Genomic DNA, 27,868 nt, shown 5'->3' on the forward strand with positions numbered 1-27,868 from the left:
TAGGCATTGTCCGGGCAAGCCACGGGGCTTATTAACTACAGCTCCCAGAATTGCCGGCGCACAGTGCCTAAGTCGTTTCCTTCACTATTAACGCGACCTTCCGTATTCCTCCAGCGGGTCACGCAGCAAGACTACAACTCCCAGGAGGCTCAGCAGTGGCGACTCGTGGTCCAGGGAAACAATGAGACGTGTTCTTTGTGTCCCTACGGCTTAGGAATGGTCGAATGAGGGGCTGCATTTCGGGCTCCCTCGGGGAGAACCTGAGGGAGCCTGAAAGAACCCTAGCACAGGCGGAAGCCACGGTCCGGCGAGGTGGAGCGGAAGTACGGGGTGGGAGTTAGGAGGAGCCGGAAGTTAAGGCCGGGAGGGGGCGGGGGGTGGAGGGAAAAGCGAGCCAGAAGGTTCTGCGGCCGCTTCTAGTAGTTTCCAGGCGCTGCCGGGTGGCTGGGAGCAGGCGGTGCTGAGGTGATTGCTGTGGCTGCTCTGGTCCTGGTGACGGCGCGACTGGGGCCAGGCAGTACTGAGGTGGTTGCTGTGGCTGCTCGGGACCTGGTGACGGCGCGATAGGAAAGCCGATGGCCAAGTGGGGTGAGGGTGACCCACGCTGGATCGTGGAGGAGCGGGCGGACGCTACCAACGTCAACAACTGGCACTGGTGAGGGCTAGCGGGCCAGGCCACGGGAGCATTGCAGTTGGGTCAGGGTGGCGGGGTCCCGGGAACCTCGGCCGGGACAAAACTGGGGCCGAGGCAGCCGTGACTGAAGACGGGGTGAGTTCTTGTTGTTGCGGGTGTCCGTAGCCCCATGCTTCCCCCGGCCGCCGTTTCAGTGTTCAGGGGGGTTAGGGGCAAGGTGGAGGGCTCCCCCCAGAAGACAGGTTTCAAAGAGGTAGAAACATACCCCCCTAGCTTCTGCCTCCAACCTAAGCGGAGAGAGATGTCCCACACGTGGTCAGGGGAGACAGCGAGACCCAGACCGGGGCCCTGGGTTGTGTCGGGAGGCTGCTGCGCGAGGCTCGGGGACGGGGTGGCTGGAATTCCTGTTTTGCGGTTTGCGGGTGAAAGGAAAAGTCGTGGGAACGGCAGCCTCAGCCCGGAAAGCGGAGGTTCGGAACGCGACCTCCAGGTGCTCGGCGCTCCGCGGCGGCCGAGACGCCCGGCCTCTCTCCCGGAACTGTTAGGTTGCGTGTGTTGTAACCCCGCGGCTGCCCCTGGTTGCCGGGCAAGCGTGCTTCTAGAAGCTAACTGCTGTTTCTACCTGCTGTCCTTCATAAAGTCCTCCAGAAGTAGTTTCCTCCTTTTTCAACTCCCCTGAACTTTGTTCATTATGTTGTCACTGTGTTTTTACTTTGTTGCAGCTTTGGGTGGTTTTTCTCTACTGGTAAGTCACCAGGCAGATAGTGAGTTTTCCTCTTTGTATCTTTTTGTTTGTTTCCAAGCCCCGGACTTACATTGTTTTCATGGTCATCTAGGGGGCACACTGTGTGGGGTGTTCACAGCGCAACCTGAACTTGACAGCTCAGAACACGGTGCAAATTGGGTCAAGATTATTGGTTTTTTCCTTCCAGGACTTTTCATGCATGGCGGGGCCCAGGCTGTGCTCCAGACTTCAGCAAGGTGTGCACAGCCCCCTTGGTCTAGTGGCACCGGCACCGTATCAAGGTGTTAAATACTGTCTTCACACCGTTATGCTGGTTGAGTTTGTATGTAACTCCTCGTCTTCCTAAACAGAGTGACACGTTTGTGGACGCACTGGAGTGGGACCCAGGGGTTTTTGTTGTCCAGCGATCTGTCAGGCCTCTTGAGCAGAGCAAGCACAGCACTCTTTGGCTGCTGGTCCATAGCCTTGTTTCTGTTTTGCAGGACAGAGAGGGATGCTTCAAACTGGTCCACGGAAAAACTGAAAACACTGTTCCTGGCAGTGCGGGTGCAAAATGAGGAAGGCAAGTGTGAGGTGACAGAAGTGAACAAACTTGACGGAGAGGCGTCCATTAACAATCGCAAAGGCAAACTAATCTTCTTTTATGAGTGGTCCGTCAAACTGAACTGGACAGGTAAGTCTCTGCTGGGCTGTCAGGAGGAAGGTTCGCTGCATTTTGCGGACGTGTTCGGGAGCGGGGCAGAACAGGCTTTGAGGGCCTACGGCCTTTTCAAGGCAGAGCGTGCCGTCCCTGTGCTGTGTAGAAAGCCGTGTTACGTGCTGAAATTTCCCTGCCAGCGCGGGACACCACGTGGGTTTCCTCTCTGAGTCTCAAGAGTCACTCCGGGAGAGATTCTCCCTGTATTTTGGGGGTTGGTCTGTGCGAGCATACATCAGGTGACCCTCAGACTAGCCTCTCGTCACTTGGATGATTTAAAAGTGGAGGGGGCATTTTTTGGTCTTGGTCTTATGTCCTGGCTTCACTGTGCATCCGACAGGTCAGACCGCTGTGCTGACGCGGGCAGCTTTGCCCTCTGGTTTACTGTCCCCTCTGTGGTGCCAACAGAGAATTGGGACCATGCGTGCGCCCCGCTAGAGGGTCCTTCCGTCGGGAGGCTGAGTTTTACCAGGCCCTGGAGCTAACAGAGTGTGTGTATGGGCAAAGCATCATATAAATCTGTGCTTCAGTGCCCATGTCTCGAATGGGAAAAGAAGGGAAAAGTAGTTGTATCAGGGAGGGTTTTGTTTTAACTACTAAAGCACAGTAGTCTAAAAAGAACCTTAGGTATCGTCGTACCCCATCCTGTTTTCACAGAGTGAGAAAAGGGGCCTAGTGAAGTGCGGGAAAGTAACTGTTTTGTTGATTAGTTTTGAAGTACAGCCGGTTCTGCTACAGTGTGACACGCATATTCCTAAAAATCACTGCGCTATGCAGATTCGTTCAATGAAAACCACAAGGCCTATTGGGAAAAGAGGGTTAGGCACACAGCACAACACCCAAAAGCTTCATCATCGACACGTTTTAAAAACTTAGGAATGGAAAAATTGCTAGCAGTTTTAAACACGTAAAATGCTACGAAATACGGAAATGACCCAGTAAGTGCGGGGCCTCACTTGGAAAGCGAGCTGGAGGGGCCTGGGAAAGCGGGCCTCGGGAGCTGCAGCTGCGGCTGGTGCGTCCTCGAAGCGGTAGGAGGGAGCCGTCTGCAGCCAGACGGAACTTCGTAACAGCGGCCGTGGGTGGCATGGCTTGCAGTAGGCACAGTGCACTGAGGCCACTGGCAAAGCGGCGTGTGTTCACCCAGTGTTGCTCGTGGGTATAAGCAAATGTGAACCTTCATGTTAGATCAAATACTCCCTCATTGGAACAAGTTTGTATGTTCAAAGTAAGCATTCTAGCAGAACTGACCGTATTGGCTATTGACCCAAAGTCTTCCCTGGTAAAATTCATGCAGCTCTTGGCCCCACACTGTAATGACACACTTGGTTCCAAAGAATTGGATAAGGAAAGACATTTTTTCCTGAGGGGGAAGGTTGGGCGTGCCTGGTGCGTCACATTTTCTCAGGATAAAGAGGTCAGCTCCGATGTCCGAAAGAAGGGTGAGCAGAGTAGTAGTAAGGGCGCCGGAGCAGACAGCTTTTCTTTCAGAGAAGATGACGCTGCACTGCTTTTGACAGGTACCTCTAAGTCTGGAGTGCAGTTCAAGGGACACGTGGAGATCCCCAATCTGTCTGATGAAAACAGCGTGGATGAAGTAGAGGTTTGTGCTTCTTAAGTCCTCATTTGAGTCTTCCACATCCTCTTATTCCCAGGGGAGAAAAGTGAGCTGTCATTCAAAACTAAAGCCCAGGCATTCAGAACCCCAGTCTACAGATGACTTTCTAGGTCGGTGGTGCCGCTGGGAGCCTCAGGAGCAGCTTGTGCTTGCGTAGTAACTTTGCATTAGCTGGTAACGTGGGTCCTAACATCAGCCACCTTTGCCTTGGCAGAGAAAACTTGAGCAGGAACACTCCTGGGGATCGTACAGATACCCCGCCTCTCACACATTTGCTTTGGAAACATCAGTTACCTGATTGCTCAGCACCCACGTTCCACAGCGTAGGTGCCCTCAAGTTATTTACTACCTACTTCTCATCTTTCACTCAGATTAGTGTGAGCCTTGCCAAAGATGAGCCTGACACAAATCTCGTGGCCTTAATGAAGGAAGAAGGGGTGAAACTTCTCAGAGAAGCAATGGGAATTTACATCAGCACCCTCAAAACAGGTATCCCTTGAGTGGTCGCGTACGCTTCGAGGAGATAGTTCTCCACCTGCCGGACTCTGATTAAGGGGCTTGACAGTCCTCTCTTTGACACATGGGTAGAGATTTGGGGGGAGGGGGCTTGTTCCATCTTGAAGACGGTCTCTTAACTTTGAGTGAGGGAAGGATCTGCAGATGCATTGTCTGGTATGTTGGCTGTGGAGTGATTGAAATGCAGCTACTTCAAATAGATGTACGTCAAGTGTAAAATACAATCGATTTTGAAGACTTGGTACAAAAAATGTAAAATACCAAATTTTTTGATACTGATAATATTTTGAAGTGATAGTTTGGTTATATTGGGTTAAGTAAATTACTGAAGTTAATGTTATCTGTGTAACTCTTTTATGTGGCCGCTGGAAGTTTTTAAAATATATTTGAGGCTGGCGTTCTAGTCCTGTGGGACAGCACTGATCTAAAAGACCTGGCATCCCAAACTCGCTGCTTGGGCACTAGAGTGCCTGGAATGCGCATTCCCCAGGGACAGTCAGGGTGATTAGAATACAACCAGCTCAGCCCTCCCCCAGAGCTCCAGTTCTGCCGCCTGTTTTCATCTGGGGGATGGAGTGCACGTGATGACCGTCAGAGGGAACCAGCGTCGAGGTGGGACCCAGTGTTCCGATCCCGTAACTAGTGGTTGGCTGCTCTGCAGCCGGAAGGCGGGGTGGAGATGGGCACTGCACACGCATCCTCGGGTGTCTTTCCCCACTCGGAGGCTCGTTGGAAATGCAGCTGCGCTCATCAGCTGCCATCCATAGTAGATTTCACACGCATTTAACAAATTGTAATGCTTCCAGTTGAATCAGGTTTAAAGTAATCCCAGTGGACATAGTACATTCTGTAGCCTACACTCAGATACCTGTCTGGCATGGACCACCGATAAAAATGTGAATCAGACCCTTTCCTGGTCATTACTTCATTCCGGGTCAAGGTGGCCATGTTTGCTAAGCTGCTCGAAGCCCCGAAACTCAGCTCCTATGAGAAATAACCTCCAAGAGCTGGGATTTTTGTCTTTCCAGAGTTCACGCAGGGCATGATCCTGCCTACGCTGAACGGAGAGTCGGTAGACCAAACCGCTCGGCCAGCACTGAAAACTGAGGAGCCCAGGGTAAACCATCTTCCCGCGTGGCGGGGTGGGGGGGCCTCCTGGAACCGTAGCCGAGACACTGCTGCCACCTCAGTTCCGGCTTTCTCTCTGACCCTGCCCTCTGTGCCACGGCCTTCTAGAGTCTGCAGTGTGTAGTTGTCCGTCTGCCCGTCTTTCACCTGGTGTTTATTCATGTGTAGCTATTGCTAGAGCAAATGGAATCCATTAGGGACTTTAAAGTCTAACTCTCAGTTACATTTTATTTATTTACTTATGTATTTAAAGATTTTGTGTTTTTTAGAGAGAGGGGAAGGGAGGGAGAAAGGGGGAGAAAAACATCAATGTGTATGAGACATCAGTCAGTTGCCTCTTGTGCACCGCCTACTGGGGACCTGGCCTGCAACCCAGACTTATGCCGTGACTGGGAATCGAACTGGCAATCTTTTGGCTTGCAAGCCAGCACTCAATCCACTGAGCTGCACCAGCCAGGGCTCTTGGTTGCATTTTACACAAGTTATATTGAGAACACAGGATGGTCTTCGCCCATGTATGTCTTTAGTATTATTTCCTACTGGGGTGTTGGTATTTCATATTTCGAAGTTAGAGATATCTTCAAGGTATTGGGTTAGATCACTAGCTTCACCTATCAGGAAATTGATCGATTTCACCCCATTTGCAGGGTGAGCAAATATTTTTTTCTGGAAATGGAACTTGTGTAGTTCGGAGTCAGCACTCAGTTTTCAGCCCTGATGCCCTTTGTCAGCTCAGTGAAGGATATTTTGGAGAAGGGGGTGGGGTTTGGGTTGTTGCTTCCGGCTATTTAGGCACAGAAATTCTGTTTGGGAATCACACGGTGCTCTTCAGAAATGCCTGGTGGTTTATTGCAATGAGTCCTCTGGCTGATGGGTCTTAAAACAGTCTCGGTTGTCCCTCACCTGAAGTGGTTGTTTTCCATGGGAATTGAGAATTCTCCGGGAAAGCTTCCCTTGTGACTGAAACACCCATACGCACAAGTCCCCCCAGCCCCCTGTAGTCATTAGCCTTGGAGTGGAAAGTTTGTGAGAGTAGATGGCAGGTTTTTGTCCCCAAAGCCATGGTAATTGAGGTTTCATCATTACTCTAAACTGACTATTTTCACTGTAACTTGACAGGTCAAATCTGCTCCTTCAAAAGCCCAGGCCACACCAGTTGGTGTCAGAATCCCCACTTGCAAGATCACCCTTAGAGACACGTTCCTGACATCACCGGAGGAGCTCTACAGAGTGCTCACCACCCAAGAGGTGAGTGCGGTCTGTCCTTCAGCCTCACGGCACCTGCCGCTCCCAGCGGCACGGGTTGTGGGCCCGTCCACTCCGCACGTGGAGGGGGTCCTGATGAGCAGACCCTGGGGCTTCCCTCGTACAAGCAGAGGCCAAGGAAACCCGCTTCACTTCAACCCTCGCCTCAAAGTGTGTCTGCCCTCTTCCTCACCTGGACTGCCTTGGGGTCGTCTAAGTGGGAGCCACTGGGAACCATTCTTTGTAGAAAACGGGGCTGAGCTTGTTCTCACTCAAGGCAGAGCTCGGTCTGTGGTGCAGCAGTCGGACCTGAGCCCGGTCGTCGGACCAGGCGGCGTCTGGGACGAGAGCAGAGGCATGCGGGCCTCGGTTCCGTGTGTCCCCAGATCCCACTGAGGAGAGCTGTGCCTCTGCTCCCTGCCTCATTTATCCCTCCTCCTCCTCCTCCTCTTCTCCCCCTGCAGTTGGTCCAGGCCTTTACCCATGCTCCCGCAGTGTTAGAAGCAGACAAAGGAGGGAAGTTTCAGCTGGTAGATGGCAATGTCACTGGGGAATTCACTGATCTGGTGAGTACCCGCTGGCCCCAGGCCCGGGATGCACCCTCTGCCTGGTCAGAGAGTGACATTTCTCTTTTCTTCCCAGATCGGGGGGTGTAATGTAAGCCTTCAATCTCTGGTCAGTAGCACTTCATTGTGTGGTGTTTTTTGTTGTTTTTTTTCCCCCAAGAGAAGGCTACCATTTGAATTCTCTTGCTTTCCCAGAATTTTCTCCTTATAAAGGAGTGAAAATTTAGTTCTCCCTAGGAGAACTACTGGAAGGAAGGTTGTATATATTGGTGGCTTATGGCCTTCCACTTGCTGCACTGAAATGTCACCTGGGCACAGGTGACCCGGCCCAACTTAGGAGTAAGAGGACGTGTCGGGCACGACGGCAATTTCACTGCGGAAGCTACTCACTCTGTGTCCACTTTGTCCTCGTAGGCGGTGTAACGGCACAGGCGATGGGTTCCGTATGAAAGGCAGATGGCCTGTCTAGCCAGGCTTAGATACATTGATATATAGCAGCCACTTTCTTTTTTTCTTTTCTTTAAATTTTACTTGTTGATTTTGAGAGAAAGAGAATCAGTTGTTTGTTCTACTTATTTACGCATTCATTGATTGCACCTTGTATGTGCCCTGACCGGGGCTCAAACCACAGCCTTGGTGTACTGGGGCAGCGCTCCAATCAGGCTTAACCGGCCAGGGCCTGTGGCAGCTGTTTTCAACCGGTGTGCCACAGGAATCTTTAAAACCTGCGTTCCCGGCCTATTTAGTCAGGCCTCGGACCTCTTTCCCCTTAAGACTGTCAGATAAAAAAATGACAACAGCCAATACAACAGCAGCCGTCTGGTGTGAGCTGAATAAAAATTACACGTGTGTGTGTGTGTGTGTGTCCCCGGCAAAAATAGGTTGTTTGGTGTGCTGTAGAATTTTAGTAATTAGTGTCCGTGTGTCGTGAGCTGAAAGATGGAAAAGGTTGAAATCGTTGGTCTGAAGTGTGGGCTGACCTCTCTGGTTATCTTAGGTGCCTGAGAAACACATTGTGATGAAGTGGAGGTTTAAATCTTGGCCAGAAGGTAAGCGAGCATACTTGTTTATTGCCACTGTGCCCAGGATTTTCCCCTTAGTCTCAAACCCTTGGCCTGGAACCTCTCTCCCCTCTGCCTTTCCTCAGGGCACTTCGCCACCATCACCTTGACCTTCGTTGACAAGAATGGCGAGACTGAACTGTGCATGGAAGGCCGAGGCATTCCCGCCCCCGAGGAGGAGAGGACACGGCAGGGCTGGCAGCGCTACTACTTCGAGGGCATCAAACAGACCTTCGGCTATGGCGCACGCTTACTCTAGGGCTGGCCGCGGGAGCTTCGGCTTGCCCGACACCTCAGTCCAGCCCTCTCCTGACCGAGGCTTGACTCACAGGATTGCACCATCCCAACCACTAACTTGGGGCCGGGGCCCTTCCCTCCACGTATACCTTGGGTTTGTGCATGTTTTCTGCTGGGTGGGATTAGAGGGCGACTTCTCTTTTATGTGTACATATGCTAAATAAACGTAATTTAAAAAATGTACATTATCTGGATCCTGTGTTATTGGATGGCTGTTACTAAGAGTCCCTTTGAAGGTTCTGAATTTTATAGAAAACTGGAAGGTTGGAATAAGGCCTTGACTCCATTCTGGAGAAATGTACGTAATTGGGAGTGTGCATATCACCAAGCATGCTGCAGACTGGCAAAAAGTTCTGTTCCCCTCACTGACGGGAAAGTGAAGGCGGGTTGGTGCTCCGGGTTAACCTGTGCCAACATCACTTGTGGAGGTGGGATCCTGGGCTTCCCACTCTCCGTGACCTCTTAACCTCTTACAAGAATGGGTGACCACCAGGTGCAATTTGAGATGTGGACGGAGATTCCCACCCTGTGGTAGAGAACTGTACTCCTTGAGTTAACAGGTGCTGTTTACTGAGCAGTTACTACGTACCAGACGTGACTCTAGTTTCCTTGTGTTGGCTCATTTAACCCCTAAAAGCCCTATGAAATAACACATTCCCATGCATAATGTGTACTTTTCCCCCAGTTTTTTGAGAGAAGAATAAGGATGCATGTTACACGTGGGTATAACAGTCTCGTGTGTAATGTGCAGAAAAACGGGTGTGCGTTATACATGACAAAATACAGTAGATACTATCATCTGTTCTGCAAGAACCTTAGCCTTGGATTTCTTAAAATATCCAAAACCCAACTGGTGGTAGCCGAGTTGGGATTTGGAAGAAGGGCTGTGACTGCAGAGCCAGCGCTCAAGTCTAAACCACTGCATCTGGTTCTTCCCTGCGCTGGGAACGGCTCTCCTGCCACGGCCCCCGTTCCCTGAGACGCACACCTGAGCTGAGTCTGCCCCGCCCCGCGGTCAGGAGCACCGTGGCTGCTGGGCCGGCCACAGCGGTGGTGGACACACTGACGTGAGCCCCTCAGCAGCTTGGTGGCCCCATGTCCCCTGATCTCACTTATTTCTACCTGCAGCTTCCAACCGGCACCATTTCAAGGGACATCCACACAGCAGCCAAGTTCGTTGGGGCGGGCGCTGCCACAGTGGGGGTGGCAGGCCCTGGGCTGGAACTGGGGCCGTCTCTGGGAGCCTCCCCCTTGGTGATGCCAGGAACCCTTCTCTGAAGCAGCAGCTCTGCTAGGCCATTCTGGGCTTTGCCCTCTGCGAGGCCACCATCAGGTGATGGTGGCCTTTCTCGTCCTCTTCGCTATGGGAAGGAGTGACCTCCACCTCCCACAGCACTCCCACGTCTAGGGGTGTGCGCTAGTGGGCTCACCCCACTGTGTGGCAGGGGCAGCGACCAGCCCTTTCTCCAGGTAAGCCCCGCCCAGGCACCCTGCACCCTCCCGCAGCTACAGCTGTTTTCCTCCTCCTATTTTTACCTGTTTTATTAGGTGGCAAACCTGCAGGCGAGTTCTGCCAAAATGACTTGGCCAAGACGTGTAGTTAAAACAGAAAAGCACTAACTGGGATAATGTAGATCCCCAAAAGCCACTTTTGTCTGGAATTTTTCAAACAAGAGTCTAACCAAGCTAATTTGCATCTAATTCAGCATTTATCTGCTAGCCCGGGGGTCCAGAAAGACACCCGTTGATAAAAAGCCTGGACTGGCCATGGCCAGTGTGGTTCAGTTGGCTGGAGCGTCATCCTGTCCCTGAAAGACTGCGGGTTCAATTCCCCGTTGGGACACAAGTCTGGGTTGTGGGCGTGATCCCCGATCTGGGTGTGTACGGAAGGCAACCAATCGATGCTTCTCTTTTGCATCGGTGTTTCCCATTCTCCCTTCCTCTCCAAGAGCAATTAAAAACAAAAACAAAACCTGGACTCTAGCTTAAATTAACAGGCCCCTCCTAACCCAAACCCCACTCCTAACAGAGACCAGTGACAAAAAAGGAGCCCTTTCGCACCTGGCTGGAGAGTTACCAATTCCAGAAAAGGGCACGAATAAGAAGTCTTGCGGTAGAGCGTCCTAACACCTTCACGCAAATGAACACCGAAGCAGCAAGCCCAGCGTCCGCGATGTGACGTACTCAGTACCAGGCCACACCCCCAGCACCAGCGCCCACCCCATGGCTGTTCCAGTTTTCACTACTGTCGTTTGACTGCTGTTAGCTTCTGTGTCTACAAGGATGATGCAACTAAAAACCGTGGGCTTGGCTGGACTTGAGCTGGAACTGTAAATATGCCACTTCCAAACAAATGGGATGAACTTCCTCAGCTGCATTGTGGGTATGCCAGGTGCCTCGTGAGGGCATTCCAGGCGATGCACGCATAAATGCTGGCACCTGGCAGCAGTCGGCAAACGGCACCTGTTACTTCTGTGCTCGTGAGCCCAAGCGTTTTTCCCTGGAGCGAGAATTAATATTTTGAAAAGGTGTTTCATAGGCCAAATTGCAAATCCTAGGCCAAGAAGTCACAGCACCTAGAACCACCTGTTAAATGTAGAAAATGAACCTCACCTCTAGAGATTCTCACTCAGTGGGTATAGCCCCTGAACTTGCTCACTTTTAAAAAGAAATTATTGATTGATTTTAGAGAAGAAAGAGAAGGGGAGAGAGAGAAACATCAACCAGTTGCCTCTCATATGCACCCCAACTAGGGGTCAAACCCACAACCTTACAGGACAAGACCCTCCAGCCAACTAAGCCACATGGCCAGAGCATGAACTTGCATTTTAATAAACACCTCAGCTGACTTCTCTACCAGGAATTAAGCTTGAGAAGTGCCTGAGCATGTTAAGAAAATCTAATTGTAATGGGGGAGCCAAAGAAGCACCCTTGGGTCCCTTTTGTAAATGACAAGATGAAGGATCTGAAGCACCCTGTCTTCCATGAGACCAGGGCGGTTGGCAGGACCTGGCGGCGTTTGTGCTGTTGGTGGGTTTAAAGCCTAGTAAGAATTCACTTCGACCAGTCTTACCTACCTTGGGACCCTTTAACCAGAGGGGGAGAATTGGGCAGAACCCTCTTGGCAGCTGGAGCAGCTCAGTGGAATGGAAAACAGCTGCCGTGGCCATAAGCAATAGGTGGCCGGGGGCTCCCAGTGTTTGGGACAGGAAGAAGCGTAAGTCACACCCATGACGTGACTGACACCGGCCCAGAGTGGGGGAGGCGCCCTCTGATTTCATGGGCCCCTCCTGGCTGATACCGAAATGCGCCCTTCCACAGGGGCTGGGCGCTCTCCCTCCCTCCCTCCTCCCACACAGGTGCTCCCTAGGCCCGCAGCCACCTGCAGCATCTCTCTCCTCCGCAGAGTCTGAACCATGTTAGAGCTGACCTGCTCCCCAGCCCCTGCAAGGCTCCCTTCAGTCCCTTCTTAACTTCCTCTCATCTGTGGCCTGACAGGGTAGCAACTTAGCGTGTCACTAGGATTACAGAATAAAAATGGGACTGGCCAAACACCATTTGGGTAGTCAACAGCCATGAGGTACAGATTAAATTTAGGCAGCGTGTGTAAGTGTCAAGGTAGCTCAGTTAGTTAGAGAATTGTCCCGATATGCCAAGGTTGCGAGTTCGATCCCCAGTCAGGGCACATACAAGAATCAACCACTGAATGAATGCACACATTATAAATGGGACAGCCAATCAATGTTTCTCTTTCTTTCTCCCCCTTCCTCGCTCTCAAAAAATTCAATAAATTCAAAAGAAAAAGGAGGGGAATTTGCAGTTTTCTGTGAAAATAGAGTCTAGGACAGGGGTGTCAAACTCATTTTCACCGGGGGCCACATCAACCTCGTGGTTGCCTTCAAAGGGCCAAATGTAAGTTTAGGACTGTATAAATGTAACGACTCCTTAACAGTTAAGCGAGAGCTTGGTGCTGCCACCGGGTAGAAACAAGGTGCCGGGCTGGATTCTGCCCACGGGCCTTGTGTTTGCCACCTGTGGTCTAGGAAGTCTCTTACTTCTATTAAGTTTCCACTAGAAAAGAATTAAAACGTATCCATGCTAATCGTATTGAGTTCCACAGCCGAGAGAGAGAATGAGCTTGGTGACCTGGTGACCTAGGTGTTTTCAGACTGCGGCCCAGGACCAGACTAGTAAACTTACCTGCAGGTGTGATGCTCATCAGGAACATGTGGCTCTCTGGCTTCTCCAAGTGGCAGCTCGAAACACACCTTGCCTCACTCTTTATTATTTTTAAAGAATTTATTTTTAGAGCAAGGGGGAGGGACAGAGAAAGAAAGGGAAAGAAACATGGGTCAGTTGTCTCTTATATGCACCCCATCCAGGGACTGAACCCACAACCCAGGCATGTGCCTTGACTAGGAATCGAACTGGAGACCTTTTGCTTTGTAGGACAATGCTCAACAAACAGAGCCACACGGGTCAAGGCTTGTTCTGCCTTGTTTCCTCCATGAGTCTCCTTCCTTCCCCGAAGGCCAGGAGTGATCACGGAGTGTCTAGTAAGGGCACCAGCTAAGGCAGGGCGTGGATCCCTCCCTGCCAGCGTGTAGGTAGTCCTTGGGGCAGCTCTGTGTCGGGTCCCCTTGCAGCGAGTTACCTGGGGAAGTGGGGCCCCTTCCCCTGGAGTAAGTGCAATGTGCCTGTTTGACCAAAGAACTCAGAGTGAAGGTGCCTCCCAGGCAGCCCTTTACAAGGGTGTGTGTGGCCTAACCTCTGCCCCCAGGAGCTCCCTCTGCCCGGCTGGCTGAGTGGTCAGACACAACCCGAGGGGCCTGGGAGTTTGGCTTGGGCTGGAAGCAAAGGCTTACCATCCAGCCCTGCGCGGCTGGGCCCCGATTTCTTCGTCAGACAGAACTGGAAACTAAAGTGCTTTATTGCCAAGGGTCCCGGAGAGCTTCCGGGCAGCTGTCCAGGGGCTGGGAGTGAAGTCCCCTACCTTGCGGAGGAGGCCTTTGTGGACAGGGACCTTGGGGACTTCAGCATTTCCACCCCATAGAAGGCAAGAAGTGCGGGTCGGGCCGCACAGAGGCAGGAAGGGCTGCGAGCTGTGCTGGGAGACCGGACTGTGTGTGTCTCTGCTCCGCTCTGAGCTCAGTGCCTCTGGTGCCGTCGCTGTGGGAGCCCCAAGGGGGTCACAGCAGGAGTGTCTACACCGCAGGAGGGGCCCCCTTCCCAGGGGACTGCTTTGCCGGCACACCACAGGGGCGTGGCACACTCCTGAGCTGGTTCTCAGTCCACCCCAAGCCTGGCCGCCATGACAGCTGGGGCGGTGCCCTCTCCCAGCCCTGCCCACTCGGGCAACCTGGACAAAACGGAGGTGGGCTGGACGAAGGGGCCTGAACTGGGTGGTCCCTTCCCCACCTGTAGCCTTCCTTGGCTTGGCCGCCCCAGCCCGTCTGTCCACTGGTAGCCTTCAGTCCCGGACTGAAGTGGTGTCCACTGAAGGGCAGCTCCCAGCCCGGGAGAAGCTTTCTGCTCGGTGGCTCCCAGCAGGTGGGGGGGGGTGGGCAAGAGGGCCAGGTGCAGCCCCTCGGAGACAGCAGAGGGCTGGTTGCCCAGGGCTGACAAGGGGCAGCTGTGGGGAGGCTGCAGCGAAGGGCTGGCTCTCAGGGCTGGGGGTCTGAGCAAGTCGCCACAGGTCCTGGGGACCAGGCCGTGTGTGGCAGCCCGAGGGCCTGGCTCACAAGGCTGAGCAGACCCAGGGCAGGGGAGCCGGGCTCAGGGGAGGGCAGGAGCATGAGCGGCCAGGCAGGGAGAGCGCCTCCTCGCGGGCAGGAGAGGGAGGCCCCACAGACAGAGATCCCCACTGCACCCCCAGGCCTCAGGCCCGGGCTCCTGCCCCGCACCCTGGGGCCTGTGCTCCCAACCTTCTCTCCAGCCCAACCCGACACTCGGGTGCTGACCCGCCTGGGTTCACAGGCTGAGGGGCCGCTAGCAAAGTACCCCAGCCAGTGGCCGCCTCCTCAGTCAGTACTCCTTGGCCTCCTGCAGCTGGGCCAGGAACTCCTCCTCAGGAGGGTTGTCAGCACAGGCCCGGCCGTTGTTGGGGGGCCGCACGGCGTGGTAGCGGCTCCAGTCGCCCTTGCACAGGATCCAGGGCTGCTTGTCCACCTTGAAGTGCAGCTCAGGTGAGAAGTCGGTGCTGACCAGGTCCGGCGCGCCGGCGCCCTTGCCGCGGGTCAGCAGCCGGCCGCCCGCATCGTAGCAGCAGTGCTGGGCGGCCGGGGTGCTGCTGCCCTCGGACAGCAGGGAGCGCAGGCAGAGGCGGGCCGTGGGCTGGTACACGTCCAGGCGCTCTCTCGGGCCACTGGCGTCCTTCCACTGGAAGCTGCGGCCCTGGTGCTCGTCCCGCAGGCTCACGGCCTCATCCGCAGCCTCCAGCGGGTATGTGCACGGGCAGCTGGGCAGGTCCCGCAGCACCTGGCTCAGGTACTGGGCGAGGAAGTCGCTCCTGCAGTTCAGCCACTTCTCACAGCTGTCCACATCTGCAGCGGGCGGGGAAGTGGGGGAGGTGCGGTCAGCCCTTTGGTGTGGTGTGGGGGGTGCTGGTCCAGGGCCGGCGTGTGGGGAGGAGGCCAGCCCCAGTGGGTACACAGGTGTGGCCTGGTGGGGCCTTCGGACCCACACCAGAACTGGGGGCAGCCCGACCCAGCCTCCTCTGCTGGCAGGCAGCGGCTCCCACACAGCACCTGGGCAACCTGAAGCAAGAGGCCACGGCCTGAAACACACCCTGGCCAGGGGGCTGGAGGAGGGGCCCAGACGCCCTCTGCTCTGCCAGCCGTTGCTCCTTTAGGTGCTGGGTGGTAGGCAAGGCCCTGGGGAAGGCGCTGCGTGTTTGGGGCCGGGAGAGCAGTTTAACCACATGGTAAGGACGTGTTTCATATTCAGGGTGGGGTGAAAGTAGGTTTACAGTTGTTCGTATGGAAATAATACAACAATTAAGAAATAATAATACAAGAGCAAATTCTGTTTTGCCTACTCACACCTGGAAACCTGCTCGGGCCCCACCCTGTCTTTCCCCACTGGCCCATTCTTGTCCTTCGTGCTGCCTTTCTCAGGCCGCGGGACTTTGGGTGAGTCACGGCGCCACTCCGGGCCCCCAGGGGCCTCCTCTGTCTGTGCTGGCCCCCTCACCTCTCTACCTTGAGAAAAGTGGCTTCTGACGCCCAACACACAGAACAAATTGCTCCTTCCTGCGCTCCAGACTTCTTGTGGGCACACCTTTCAGCACAGTGCTCCCAGCGGCCACGGGGCTCACCCTGGAGACCCGAGCTCCTTGAGGACAGGCACCAGACCCCGGTCCTCTGGGAACCCCCCGCCCCCACACACTGCCGGTGCACAGTGAGCTTCTACACTGTGGAATCTACAGCGTTGAGCAGGGGCCTCCTCTGCAAGGGAGGCTGCCGGCAGCTCACGGGCCCCTTGCGAGGTGCAGCTGAGACCCAGCGACAGATGTCGAGCATGCTGGTGAGAGCACAGCCTGCCCCAAGCTGCTGGCAGGGGCAGCCGGGAAGATGCGGACCCCGACCCACTCCTGACGGCAGCCCCTTCCCAGACAAAGCCTGCCGGGGAGTCCCCAAGGGGGACCCGGGAGTGAAAGCCAGAATGGCCCCTCCCCACCCTGCTGCCAGGGAGAATAGGCCCCACAGGATGATCTCCATGCTCTGTGGCTCCCATCAAGCCCTTCCCAGCAGGAGTACCAGGCTGGGAGGGGCCATGGGCCAGCCCAGGGGGCGGCTCAGAAATGCTAGGGCCCCCTTGCTGGGGAGGCTAACCTTCCAGCTGGAGGATGTACTCTCTGCCTTGGTGGATGGAAGCAAGATTGTGGCCATGCAATGACCTCCCGAGGCTCCACCTTCAGAGAGAGGTCCTCCCCCGCCCCCCAGGCCTAGCCCCCCACTGACCTGGGCCGAGCATGTCCGTGGCATTGTAGATCAGGGGATGCCCCTCCTCACTGCGGAAACCCAAGGGCTCCTTGGCCTTGGCACCTTTGGGAAGAGAGGAGGCCAGGCTGGCGGTGCCTCGGGGCACCTCTGTCTTCCCGCTGGGCAAGCCCAGCTCTCACTAGGCTCTCAGTGCCCATAGCATCCGGGACAGACCTGGGACGGGGCAGGACTGCCATGTCTGTGAGCTCCCTGCTTCCCCTCTCCCAAGTCCACCCCAGGTACAGGGCCCACGTGCCCACATTCCCAGGGGACCAAGCCCAGAGTGTAAGGTGCGGGACTTGGTGGCAGTGCAGGTGTGGCCACAGGGCCGTGTCCTCTGCTGGCTGCCACCACTGCAGCTCGCACTGCAGGGAGACCAGGGGCCCCACTCCTCTTGGAGCTCAAAATCTGGGTCAAGGCAGGGAGCCAGGGGTGAGTGAGCACAGCCCACAGGGCGCATGGGAGAAAATGAGCAAAAGGCACCCTCTCCTAAGCAGGACGCAGCACGTGCCAAGGGCTCCGACACTAGTGCACGGAGCAGGGGCCGGGTTTCCGCATCCCCTGCACAGTGAACACCTGGCAAACGGAGGCGGCGGCCGTGGAGAGACAGCACAACCTCCAGCCACACACTCTGTGCCAACATAGCAACGAAGAGACGAAGACAGCTGGGCGGGAGGCCCCCTGGCCAGTCGGTGTGACCTGGAGCAAGTCCCTCTCCAACCCTGAGCTATAGCTTTTATGTCCGTCAAAACCCAGGGCAACAATACTCCCCTGTCTCTGGGGGTATTAAAGCGTGCCCCTGCTGCCCGTGGAAGCCGGTCCTGGTGGGAGACCTGAAACACGCCGGGACTGCGCCCTCTGGCTGTGCAGGGCCCCCCAAACGAACGACACAGCCGGCAGGTGCTCCTAGGTCTCACCAGGCCCACGCAGGCCAGCACCACGAGTGTAAGGATAACTAACGGAAGAAAAGCCGAAAGCCATGAAAACTCTGCCTGCGAGTTTATATTATCTTGGCGAGCTGGGAAAAGCCTGCTACGATGCAGTCTTGCTCACAGGCCCCTCCATCCAACGACAGAGCACCAGGGCCATGGGGAGAGGGGCCGCAAACGTGCGTGAAGTGGTCGGCACCCTGAGCTGCAACCCGCAAAAATAAAAGTGGCCGTCACGCGGGCGGGGCTGCTGGCAGGCTTTAGGTAATATTCTCTGAATGGACTGTATTATATTTTTTCTAATAAAAATAATCAATACAGTGTTTACTGTATGCTGGCACTCTGAATGTATTAACTGACTTAATGCCCTCTGCACCCAGTCCTGTGTAGTGAGGGCTGTGCCATTCTCGGTATACACGGGGCAAGAAACTGAGGCACAGAGAGCTTAGGTGTGAGTGGTGGGGTTTATATTTTCCAATTTGTTGGGGACATAGATATGAATATAATATTAAAAATGTCTGTCTTGCTTAGGGGATCTCAGGGCTGCTGTGAGGGTCAAATGGGGAAGACACTTTGCAAGCCATGGGCGATCTGGTGGTGGCGCCTGCAGCCCTGAGCTCCTGGTCTCCCCGCTGCCCCTGTCCAGGAAGCTCTCAGCCCTCTCTCTACCCGCACTTCCACTCTGGACCACAAGGGGCAGCAGCCAGGGGCACGAAGATGGGAGTGCTCACCGTAGCTGTCCAGCAGCTTGAAGTCCCAGTTCCGAGGGGCTAGCCAGCCTTGCTCCCAGCGGCCTGTGGCCCCACTGAACCCAGCCTTCTCCTTGTCGTCATCTTCCTCGTCGTTGCTCTCCTGGGCCTCCCTTTCTTCGTACTCTGAAGGGTAGTCCTCCTCCTCCTCCTCACTATACTCTGAAGGGTAGTCCTCCTCGTCCCCTGGGACGCTGCCCTTGAGACTGGAACCCGCCTCCTCACCCTCCGTGTAGCTCCAGAAGAGGGGCCAGAAGAGCTCCTTGGTAGGCTGCCAGCTGGGGGCGCCCTGGAGCCCGTGACTGCTTGGCTCAGCCAACAGGTCCATGTGCACCTGGGCCTGGGGGTCCTCCACCACCTCGATGGTCACCTGCAGGGGACAGACCCCAGGCCGGGCAGTGAGGGAGGGCTCAGAGCTGGACACCAAGGAGAAGAAAGATAATGAGGGCAGGAGCAGTGGGGGAGGAGCCTGACGTTTTTGGCCTTCCAGGGCACGTGGGGTCCCAGCTTACAACCTGGCTGTGCATCAGAATCCTCTGGAGATTTTTGTTTTTAAGATTTTATTTATTTCTGGATCAAAAAACTATGGTACATTTACACAATGGAATTCTATGCAGCAGAAAGAAAGAAGGAGCTCCTACCCTTTGCAACAGCATGGATGGAGCTGGAAAGCATTATGCTAAGTGAAACAAGCCAGGCAGTGAAAGACAAATACCACGTGATATCACCTTTAACAGGAATCTAAACAACAAAACAAAACAAAACAAAAAACTAGCAAAATATAACCAAAGACACTGAAATAGGGGATAGTCTGACAGTGGCCAGAGGGGAGAGAAGAGGGAATTTCAGGGGGGAATGGGTAGGGATTACAGGAACAAATTTGGAGGACACATGGACAAAAACTAGGGGTGGGGGGTAATGGGGGGAAGGGGGGAGGGTTGGGTGGATGGGCTGGAACGGGAGTAGGGGGGAGAAAACTGTACTTGAACAATGATTGAAATTAAAAAAAAAGATTTTATTTATTTCTTTCCAGAAAGAGGAGAGGAAAGGGAGAAACAAAAGGAGAGAAACATCGATGTGTGAAAGAAACATCAATCGATTGCCTCTCACACGCCCCCCACTGGGGTCCTGGCCTGCAAACCCAGGCATGTGCCCTGACTGGGAGTCGAACTGGCGACCATTTGGTTCGCAGGCCAGTGCTCCATCCATGGAGCCACACCAGCCAGGGCTCCCCTGGAGACTTCTGACTCCCCAACACAGCCTCAGACATGGATTTAACTGGTCTCAGGTGGGGCTGGGAATGGCGGCTCTAGCATGTGCCTGGGTGGAGACCCACTCGTGTAACAGAAGCTGGCTTTGAATTCTGGCTCCACCAGCCTGCAGGCTGCGCAGCCTCAGGGGCCACGCACAGCCCCGAGCCCCCATGTCCTCACTGCAGAACCAGAAACTAACAGCAAAGACGGCAGATCCCCTGCCCCTGTCCCAGGGGAGCGAGGGCAGGGGCTCTCTTCCGCCACCTGGTGGACGGGGAGTAAGTAACATGAAATAATTTATGTAAAAGTGAACTGTAAAAACGTCATTTGAGGTCATTATAAATGAATCTGAGACCACTGAACAAAATTCGGGGTGGGGGGACAGTGGAACGGAAGGAAGCAAGTGAGCGTCGCCTGTGCTCCGTCACCAACGGAGAACGTTTTGGAGGTCAGCTTCCAGGTGTCACGTGGACACACACACACACACGCACTTTCCACAAAGTCAGTTATGTTCTACGTGCTTCTCCTTTGGAGGAAGTGTTTTGTAACTGTAGATGCTACACAGAAATGCGGAATTGTTACCACCAGGGGCTCACACTGGCAGTGCAGTGTGTAACCTGGAGCTCCCCTCTCCCCCCACCAGCCAGCCCTTCAGGGGGCTGCCCTGAGGAAGGGGTTGGGCCTGGGTGGGGAGCAGACCTTCAGCTTTTTCCATGAGGCCACCCCCCCACCCCAGATTTCCAGAACCCACTGCAGCTCAAAGAGCCCTCTCCACTCGTTGGGTCCTCATGACACCTGGCCGGGGGGTGCTGTCTGTCCCTCACTAGGGACTCGGAGCCACATTCGTTGCTCACGGTCTGCAGTTTGAAAGCGGAGAAGCAGGTCCTCCCAGCCTACAACTAACTCCACAGGGACAGCACAGGGAATCAACTTCTCCCACCCCACACGGGAACGGGACCCATGCCTGACCTCGGAGTGGGCCACCGAGCCCAGCTCTCTGCAGGTGGTCACTGGGCCCACGGTCCTTCTGTGGCTCTCACCTGGACATTGGGGTTTGGGGTACTCAAGTCTGTGTTGGCCACTCCTGGCAGCTTCTGCAGCTCCGGCAGCAAGGGAGTGTCCTCCTGGGCCCCAGCAAAGGCCGCCCCTTCCAGGGTCAGAGCCGCGTGTGGCCCCGCCTGGAGGCGGGTTCCTGGGAAAGGTGGCGGCTGCTCCTCTTCCCCAGGAGAGCTGTGATCAGGGGAGGCTGAGACCTAAGGGGGAGAGACGGGGAGGGGGAGGTGACGGAGGTCAGGGCTCGCCCCTTGTGGACCCCAAAAAGGCTGGTTGCGGGCAGTGGGGGGAATTCAGGAGCCGGGGGTCTGGCCGACCACAAACCCACCTGCGACTGTACATCCAAACACGACCACTTGAGGGCCTCGGAGGGTGAGTGAGGTGTTTCCACCAAGCACGTGGACAAAGGGTGCCAACGTGGAGCACGAGCGGAGGGTTAAAATCAGGGTTCTACACACGGAAGACACAGTCAACCTCCTCATTTTTCCGAGGAAGAAACTGAGGCACGGCGCTTCCTCCGTCTGCAGCCTCTGGGGCACAGGGACAAGCAGGCTGGAGGCAGCAAGAGTTCAGGGTCATGCAGCCTTTCTGGCTGATCCGGGATCCCTTGCCTCCTGGGCAGGTGGTTAAGCAGTGGTTCTCCTCTGGGGACATTTGGCAATGCCTGGAGACACCTGTGATTGTCACAACTGGAGAGGAGTGCTCTCAGCAACCAGGGGATAGAGGTCAAAGATCCCACAATGCACTGGACAGCCCTTGCGACCAGAATGATCCAACCCAGGATGTCAACAGTGCTGCAGGTAAGAAGCCCTGCTCCAGAGTCGGACTGTCTGGGTCTGAGTCCCGGCAGTGGCTGGCATCTCACCTGTGGGGCTGTGGCAGGGGACATAGCCCCTGTGAGTGTTCTTGTCTATAAAGTAGGGACAATGGTGGGAAAGAGCTGGAACCTAGCAGGTGCTGAGAATGTTCAGTCGCAGCCTTCCCTGGTGCCCAGCTGGACCAGATGATGAGCGGAGGCCCTGAAGGCCCTGGCTGAACGTCACAGCCACGCACGCCCCTCCGCTAGTGCAGCCTCCTGCTCTGTGCATCAGCCCAGGGGGCTTCCTGGGTGTGCACCGGGGAGGGGTGGGAGGAGCCAGAGATGAGGATTCAAGGGCAAGTAGTGCCTTTGGAAGGTGATCTGATCCTCAGAGACACCACCGTTGGCAGGGTTGAGGAGAGACCAAGTCAGGAAGGGAGGCAGCCAGTACAGAATACTCCATCAGGCTAGTGACCAAGGTGGGCAACTGGAGAGCAATATCCCCCCAGAGGAGGGGAGCTGGGCTATCTACCTACCCACCCCACCAGCCTTGGGTGGAGGGCTGCTGGGGGCGGGGCAGAGGGTCTGTTCTCCAGGCAGACACTTTGGCTTAGAGCCGGTGAACGCCCTGGAGCAGCTGGACACTGGCTGTGCCTCCCCCCCCTTTTTTTTTTTGTAAAAGTAAAAATCCTCTTGGATTTTTTTTCAGTTAGCAGAAACAGGTATTAATGTGTCTTCTATAAAAGTAAAGCGACGGAATGTGAACCTTCGTAAAGCGGGGCACACCTGTACGGAGATAGCTCTCCACTGTTTTCTCTGTCTCTTTCACACTCTCACACACACACATACACACACACGCACACACAGCACGTGTACACATACCCTCCCCAGGCTTGGCCAGCAGCCCCGACCCACGTGTTTCCAGCTAACACAGCAGCCCTCATGCCTACAGACCCTCCCTGCACTTCACGGGCCTGCTGCAACCCCGCTGCGGCTCCCCCGGTCTCCCATCTCCTCTCTGGCTCAGGGTCCGGAACCTGTTCTGGATAACGGAATCTAGTTGCCAGGTGCTGACCAGCCCCTCCCCTCCCCTGGGCCCCAGCTGCTGAGGCCCGGCCCATGCACGCAGAGCCAGGCTGCACGCAGAGTGACTGGGTCTCCCAGGAGGGGCGGGAAACCAGGCACTGAACAGCCATCGCCTCCTCAGCCAGGCTGGGGGAACCACAGGCTGCAGGAGGGTGCTGGGCTTCACCCTCCTCACCAGGGTGCACCGGTCTAACCCTAACCCTAACCCTGGCACCCCATGGAGACCTCAAAGCTCCTCACTGTAATAAGACTACTCCTGACAGAGCACAACCTCCAAGCACCAAGGCTGGCTCATGCCGAGTGGCCTGTGCCCAGGGCGCTGCGTCTCGTTTAATGCTCTGCTGTGGCATTCTGCACTACGTCCCACAAACGACGCAGCAGGTCCTGCCGAGCACCCTGTCCGTGTGGACACTTTGGGCAGGTACTAGCATCCTCCCCATTTCAGGGATGAGGCAGTCAAGGGTCAGAGAGGTGAAGGAACGAACGTGCTCGAGTCCCAGAGGGGGCTGGCGGGGCAGGTTAGAGGCAGGTGGTCTGGCAGGACTCTGTGCTCTGCCACCTCCCGGCAGGGCCTGCACCTTCTGGTTCACTGCCTGCCACTCTGGGGTGGTGAGTGCACGGAATGAACAAAACGCTAGAACAGGATGTTCCGCTTTCCACCTCCATCTTTCCCTTTGATTCTCGTATCAACCCAGCGGGGTGCCAAGGGGAGGACCTCAATTAGGAGACTGAGATCCAGTGAGGTTGGGGACTTGCCTGGGACCATGAGTGGCCTGCCTGGTCCTGTCCTTCTCTCGCTCCATCAACCAGCTTTCTGGTGAGTCTGAGCTCTGGGAGCAGGAAGAATGGTCTGGAGGGAGAACGAGGGTCACAGTCAAGGACCAGAGGGGTGTGCAGCTGCAGGAGGGGCTAAGACCTGAGGCCACAGGCTCAGCACTGTGCGGACCTGGGTTCAAGTTCCCCTCTGACACTCACAGACTGGGCTAGAAAGACCCCCACCGAAGAAGGCCAATCTTCAGGAAAATACCTGCTTCCTGGTGGAGGCTCCTCCCTCTGAGCGTAGCTCTTGCTCTCAGCCCATCCCCTCCTTCCCTGGCAACTCAGTCTGCTGCCGCAGCAGGGACCTCCCCAGTGCTGCCCACGTGGGACCCCTTCACGCGGGACAGCCCCTGCAGCCTGGAAGAGCTATCCTCTCAGTTCTTCTCTCACTTATTTGAATCTCCGTTACCCTCTCTTGTACACTGATGGCATGGGCCGAGCTCTGCCCCAAGTCCCCAGCACCCCTTGCCCGCACCCCACCGTTTTCCTTCACCTGCCTAGGAGGCGGTGGGCGCCAGGACTGGCGCCTGGGGCCCTAGAACTATAAGCAAAGCTGGGTTTGGATCCGGGCTCACCACTTACTAGCTGTGTAGCCATAGGTTATTTATTGGATCCACTGTCAGTCCCAAAAATGAGGATAATAAGAAACAAAATGCCGGGCACGGCGGCTGTGAGGCTGCTGCTCTGACCTTCACCACAGAGGACACCCCGGGCAGAGCTGTGCCGTCCTTTGCCTGTCCAGTGCCTTGCAACAAACGGCCGGGCCCGGACCCTGGCGGCAACGGTGCCTCCCATGCACATGTGCTGTGCTTTCACACGCAGCACTCACCCGACGGAACAGGGTCTCTCATTTCCATCCGACTGGGAGTAAACTGAGGCCCGGCAACAGGCCTGCCCAGAGAAGGGGTGGTGTGTTCTGTTAAAGATGCTAATGATTCCAAGACTTTTCAAGGGTTTCGGTGAACGTGCTGCGGCATGACACGCAGAGACAGACCATAAGATCCCCAGCGTAGCCCTGGCTGGCGTAGCTCAGTGGATTGAGCACGGGCTGGGAACCAAAGTGTCCCAGGTTCAATTCCCAGCCAGGGTACATACCTGGGTTGCAGGCCATAACCCCCAGCAACAGCACATTGATGTTTCTCTCTCTCTCTCTCTATCTCCCTCCCTTCCCTCTCTAAAAATAAATAATTTACTTTAAAAAAAAAAAAGATCCCCAGCGTAGCTCTTGAAATGACAGACCTGGCTCCCAACCCCAGCTGGGTTCAACGTCTCTGCGCCTCAATTTTCTTATCTAGAAAATGGGAATGATGCCCAGGTCGTAATGGTGTGACAATGAAATAACATCTTTCAAAGTCTTTGTGCCCCCTCTGCAAGGCCCAGGGGATGCCCGCTGCCCCTCAGCCACCCTACACCATTACATTTGGGGAGTTGATGTTCTTTGGTTTCTTCATAAAGCTCTCTGGGTTGGTCGGTTACTCCTGACATACCACCCAAGGCCTTAGAATGGGAGCCTGTGTCCTCTCAACAATTCCCTGGCTACCGTCTTGGCTGAGGAACAGCTTTCACAGATGTCACACAGTCACGTGGAACAGCGTGTGAGCTGGACAGGCCCGTGGAGATGACTTAGAGATGACTTAGGCCCTTGTTTGAAATGCCAGGAAACCATCCGGAGTGAGTCACACAGGAGTCATCGACGCCCTGGGGCCAAAACCCCAGGCCCTGGGCTCCAAGCTCTGGTTTTCCCCTCCACGGCACTGATTTGCATTAACATGCTGTTGAGCCCTGACCGGTGCGGCTCAGCTGGCTAGATGTCATCCTGCAAAGTGAAGGGTCACTGGTTCGATTCTGGTCAGGGAATGTGTCTGGGTTGCGAGCACAGTCCCCAGGCGGGGGTGTGCGAGAAGCAACTGGATAGATGTTTCTCTCGCACATGGGTGTTTCTCTCCCTCTCTTCCTCCCTCCCTTCTCTCTAAAAATAAACAAATCTTTTTAAAAACTATTGTTGAGGGCTCACAACAGCCTTGTTGGGGCTGGGGATACGACTTTGGCTCTGAAAGAACTCATCCTCTAGGCTGGTTTTGGGGAAAGATCTGGCAAACCTACTGAAAATAATTACAATACAAAGCTGTTAAGCACTAACATAGGCAGTATGTATGCCAAGTGAGTAGGAAAAAACTGCCAGTTTAATTCATTTTGTGACCACTGCCATCTCTAACGAGGAGCGGGGACTGGTCAGAGGCTGCCCGGTGGCTCCGGATTGCCCCCAGCAATGGTTCCCGAGGGATGGGTGTCCCTCCAGGAGCACCCAGCACAGCCTGGCTGTGTCAGGGCGGGGAGCTGCAGGTGTCAAGTAAGTAGAGGTGAGGGCCGTATCAAGCATCCCAAAGTGCACGACAAAGAACATGCAACCCCAGGTGGCAGTGGTGTGGAGGCTGAGAAAGCCTAGCTCAAGGGATGTACTCTCAGTGGGGGCAAAAATTGGCCCTCTGGGCCAAGAAAGACCCTTAGATGCCCCAGTGGTTTGTAACACTCCAAAAGGCCACATCCATGAACAGTAAATCTGTGTTAGTGAACTTTTATGGTGGAGGCACTGAAAAACTGTCCGAAAAGCTCCTTAGGGCAGCAGTAGTGAAAAAAGGTGGACACACGCGGGTTCACACTGACCCCCTCAAGTGCGGCCTGGGGCCCTTTCCGCCCTTTGCCTCTGGAGGGCCTCAGCGGCCTGGGCGCCGACGGCGTGTCCCCAGCCGCCTCTCACTCACCAGTCCCTGCACCCTGCACACCTGTACACCTGTCTGCGCGCTCCTGCATACCTTGGAACAAGTCTGGCAGGTTTCACCTGCAACGGGATGAACGGTCCACTCCCGTCCAGGGAGGGACGGCCGGACTGTGGACCGCTGGTGACAGCCGACACGGGTGTCGACAGACCATGGTTTCTCTCCACGGCTAACACCACTCTTTAACGCCTCACTCCTGTCCTGCACCCAGCTCCAAGGCCCGCTCACAGGCTGTGCAGGACCTTCTCCCCGACTCGGTGACGTGGTCCCAGGCGGACTACTCACACCCAGCAAGTTGGAGGACTCCACTCACTATCTCACCTTGTCCCAATTCCTGCCCCAAAGGGCTCAAACCCTTTGCTGATTTAAGAGGCTGCACCTTGACCGTTTGAACCTCGGCACGTCCGACCCCCTACCTGGCCAGGCGCCAAGCGCCGGCTCCTCTCCCACCCCCGCACCCGCGGAGCTCCCACCTGGACAGAGCGGCTGCAGAAGTGAGCTTAGGGAGAGGCAACGAGAGGAAGCCGGGGCTTTTCTGGGTGTCTGCGCTGCTCACTCAGCAGACAAGTGAAACTTCATCCCAGGCTTGCGCGCTACACAATCCAGGGAGTGGGGACTCCCGAGCCCCCGCGCACCTGGCCCTCGCCCGGCCCAGCCCTTGCACCTGGTGGTCGCTGCTCGCGTCCCAGCCCCGCTCCTTGCGCGGCCAAAGCGGGCAGGCCAGGAGGAGGACCGAGCGCGCAGCCCGGCGCCCCGCCGCTCACCTCTGATAGCCTCGCGTGCCTCCGAGGTCGGAGCCAGGGACCCCACGGCTTCTTCATGGGGAGCCCCCGCCCCTCCTCCAGCAGCGCCGTCAGCAGCACCACGCCGAGGAGGAGCCGCGCTCTGCCAGGGAGCCCGGGCATCCTGTCCGGCTGAAGTCCCTCCACCCGCGCTTCCGCGCCTCCGGACCCGCTCCGGCCTTTATTGGGTCCCGGCTTCGCCTCCTTCAGGGGCGGGAAGTTGGGGGGCGGTGGCTCAGGCCTGGTCTCCGGGGCACACGGGGTGGGGGCGGGCGGCGCGCCGCCCTCTCCTGCCTGAGCCCCGGGAGGGGCACCGGCACTGCTCTCGGGGTCTGCGCCCGGGATGTCCCCCGCCCTCCCCGGAGGGCTGGCCTCTCGGCTCTTCCTTTGATCTGGCCTCCTCCCTGCCCTCTGTGCCCGCCGCCGTCGCTGTCCTGGCAGCCCCAAGCGAATTCTTGTAATGGGGAATTGGCAGCGCGCGGCAGACGCTCTCCAGGCCTGGCTCGGACTCCTGCGAGAGTCGCCCTCCCCGCGGGCACTCTGACCGCGACGCTGGGGCACGCGGACAACCAGGGCCTCGCGAGCTAGGGATGCGCTGCAGCCCAACGCCGGGCCCTGCAGATCTTGGGCAAATGTTTGTTTTTGACTCCAGGTAGGTTTGCTTGGGGAGGAAGGAAGGCCTGGAAGTAGCTCCCCCAGGCTCTCCCAGCTCCCCTCCGGGATGCGGAGACCACCAGCACACCTGCCACTCTGCACCTAGTTTTCTCAGGGCGTTTGCTCTCCGAACACTTCAGAAACCAGCATGAGCCTCAGATGTGAGGACTGAAGGGAAACAAAGTTTTGCCACCCTGAAGCTACTGTTTTGGGATATTGGTTTTAAGTGTTTATTGAGAGAGAGAGAGAGAGAGAGAGAGAGAGAGAGAGAGAGAGAGAGAGAGAGAGAGAGAGAGAACACCTTTGCCGCACCCCCTTTCCTGCCCAAGAGATTCAGGCAGAAAAACCTGCTTTAGGAAGGAGACCTTGGGATGCTGCCTTAGCCTAATGTGAGTCCAGTAACTACTTCTATCTGTGGCTCTGTGCCGGGAGGGCTCAGAAAAGGGGCAGCGGCCTCTGCCCACCCTGCTGTCTGGGA

The 27,868-nt window shown here is 55.8% G+C and overlaps 2 protein-coding genes and 1 pseudogene across 4 annotated transcripts; 2 read left to right on the forward strand and 1 right to left on the reverse strand.

The window, feature by feature from the left end:
• Positions 1-116: 116 nt before the first annotated feature.
• On the forward strand, positions 117-8,689 carry AHSA1 (activator of HSP90 ATPase activity 1). Of its 2 annotated transcripts, XM_028507614.1 has the most exons (9): positions 117-655; positions 1,862-2,052; positions 3,597-3,679; positions 4,066-4,183; positions 5,239-5,327; positions 6,458-6,586; positions 7,048-7,149; positions 8,147-8,198; positions 8,297-8,689. In XM_028507614.1, exons 1-9 carry the CDS (start codon positions 576-578, stop codon positions 8,467-8,469), a joined length of 1,017 nt encoding a protein of 338 aa, XP_028363415.1. In that variant the 5' UTR covers positions 117-575; the 3' UTR covers positions 8,470-8,689. The 2 variants fall into 2 exon arrangements, with proteins under 2 accessions (XP_028363415.1, XP_035868595.1); XM_036012702.1 differs by lacking the exons at positions 3,597-3,679; positions 4,066-4,183 and having other exon boundaries at positions 370-655.
• A 296-nt stretch (positions 8,690-8,985) lies between these two features.
• LOC118498773 lies at positions 8,986-9,915 on the forward strand (annotated as a pseudogene).
• Positions 9,916-13,419: 3,504 nt separating this feature from the next.
• ISM2 (isthmin 2) lies at positions 13,420-27,148 on the reverse strand. 2 transcript variants are annotated; one of them, XM_036012715.1, is made up of 5 exons: positions 26,719-27,148; positions 20,461-20,673; positions 18,150-18,537; positions 16,469-16,552; positions 13,420-15,049 (listed from the first exon to the last, which is right to left on the reverse strand). In XM_036012715.1, exons 1-5 carry the CDS (start codon positions 26,857-26,859, stop codon positions 14,532-14,534), a joined length of 1,344 nt encoding a protein of 447 aa, XP_035868608.1. In that variant the 5' UTR covers positions 26,860-27,148; the 3' UTR covers positions 13,420-14,531. The 2 variants fall into 2 exon arrangements, with proteins under 2 accessions (XP_035868608.1, XP_035868612.1); XM_036012719.1 differs by lacking the exon at positions 16,469-16,552.
• Between the last annotated feature and the right edge of the window lie 720 nt (positions 27,149-27,868).

The sequence above is a fragment of the Phyllostomus discolor genome, chromosome 1, assembly GCF_004126475.2.
Source record: "Phyllostomus discolor isolate MPI-MPIP mPhyDis1 chromosome 1, mPhyDis1.pri.v3, whole genome shotgun sequence".
NCBI lineage: Eukaryota > Metazoa > Chordata > Mammalia > Chiroptera > Phyllostomidae > Phyllostomus > Phyllostomus discolor.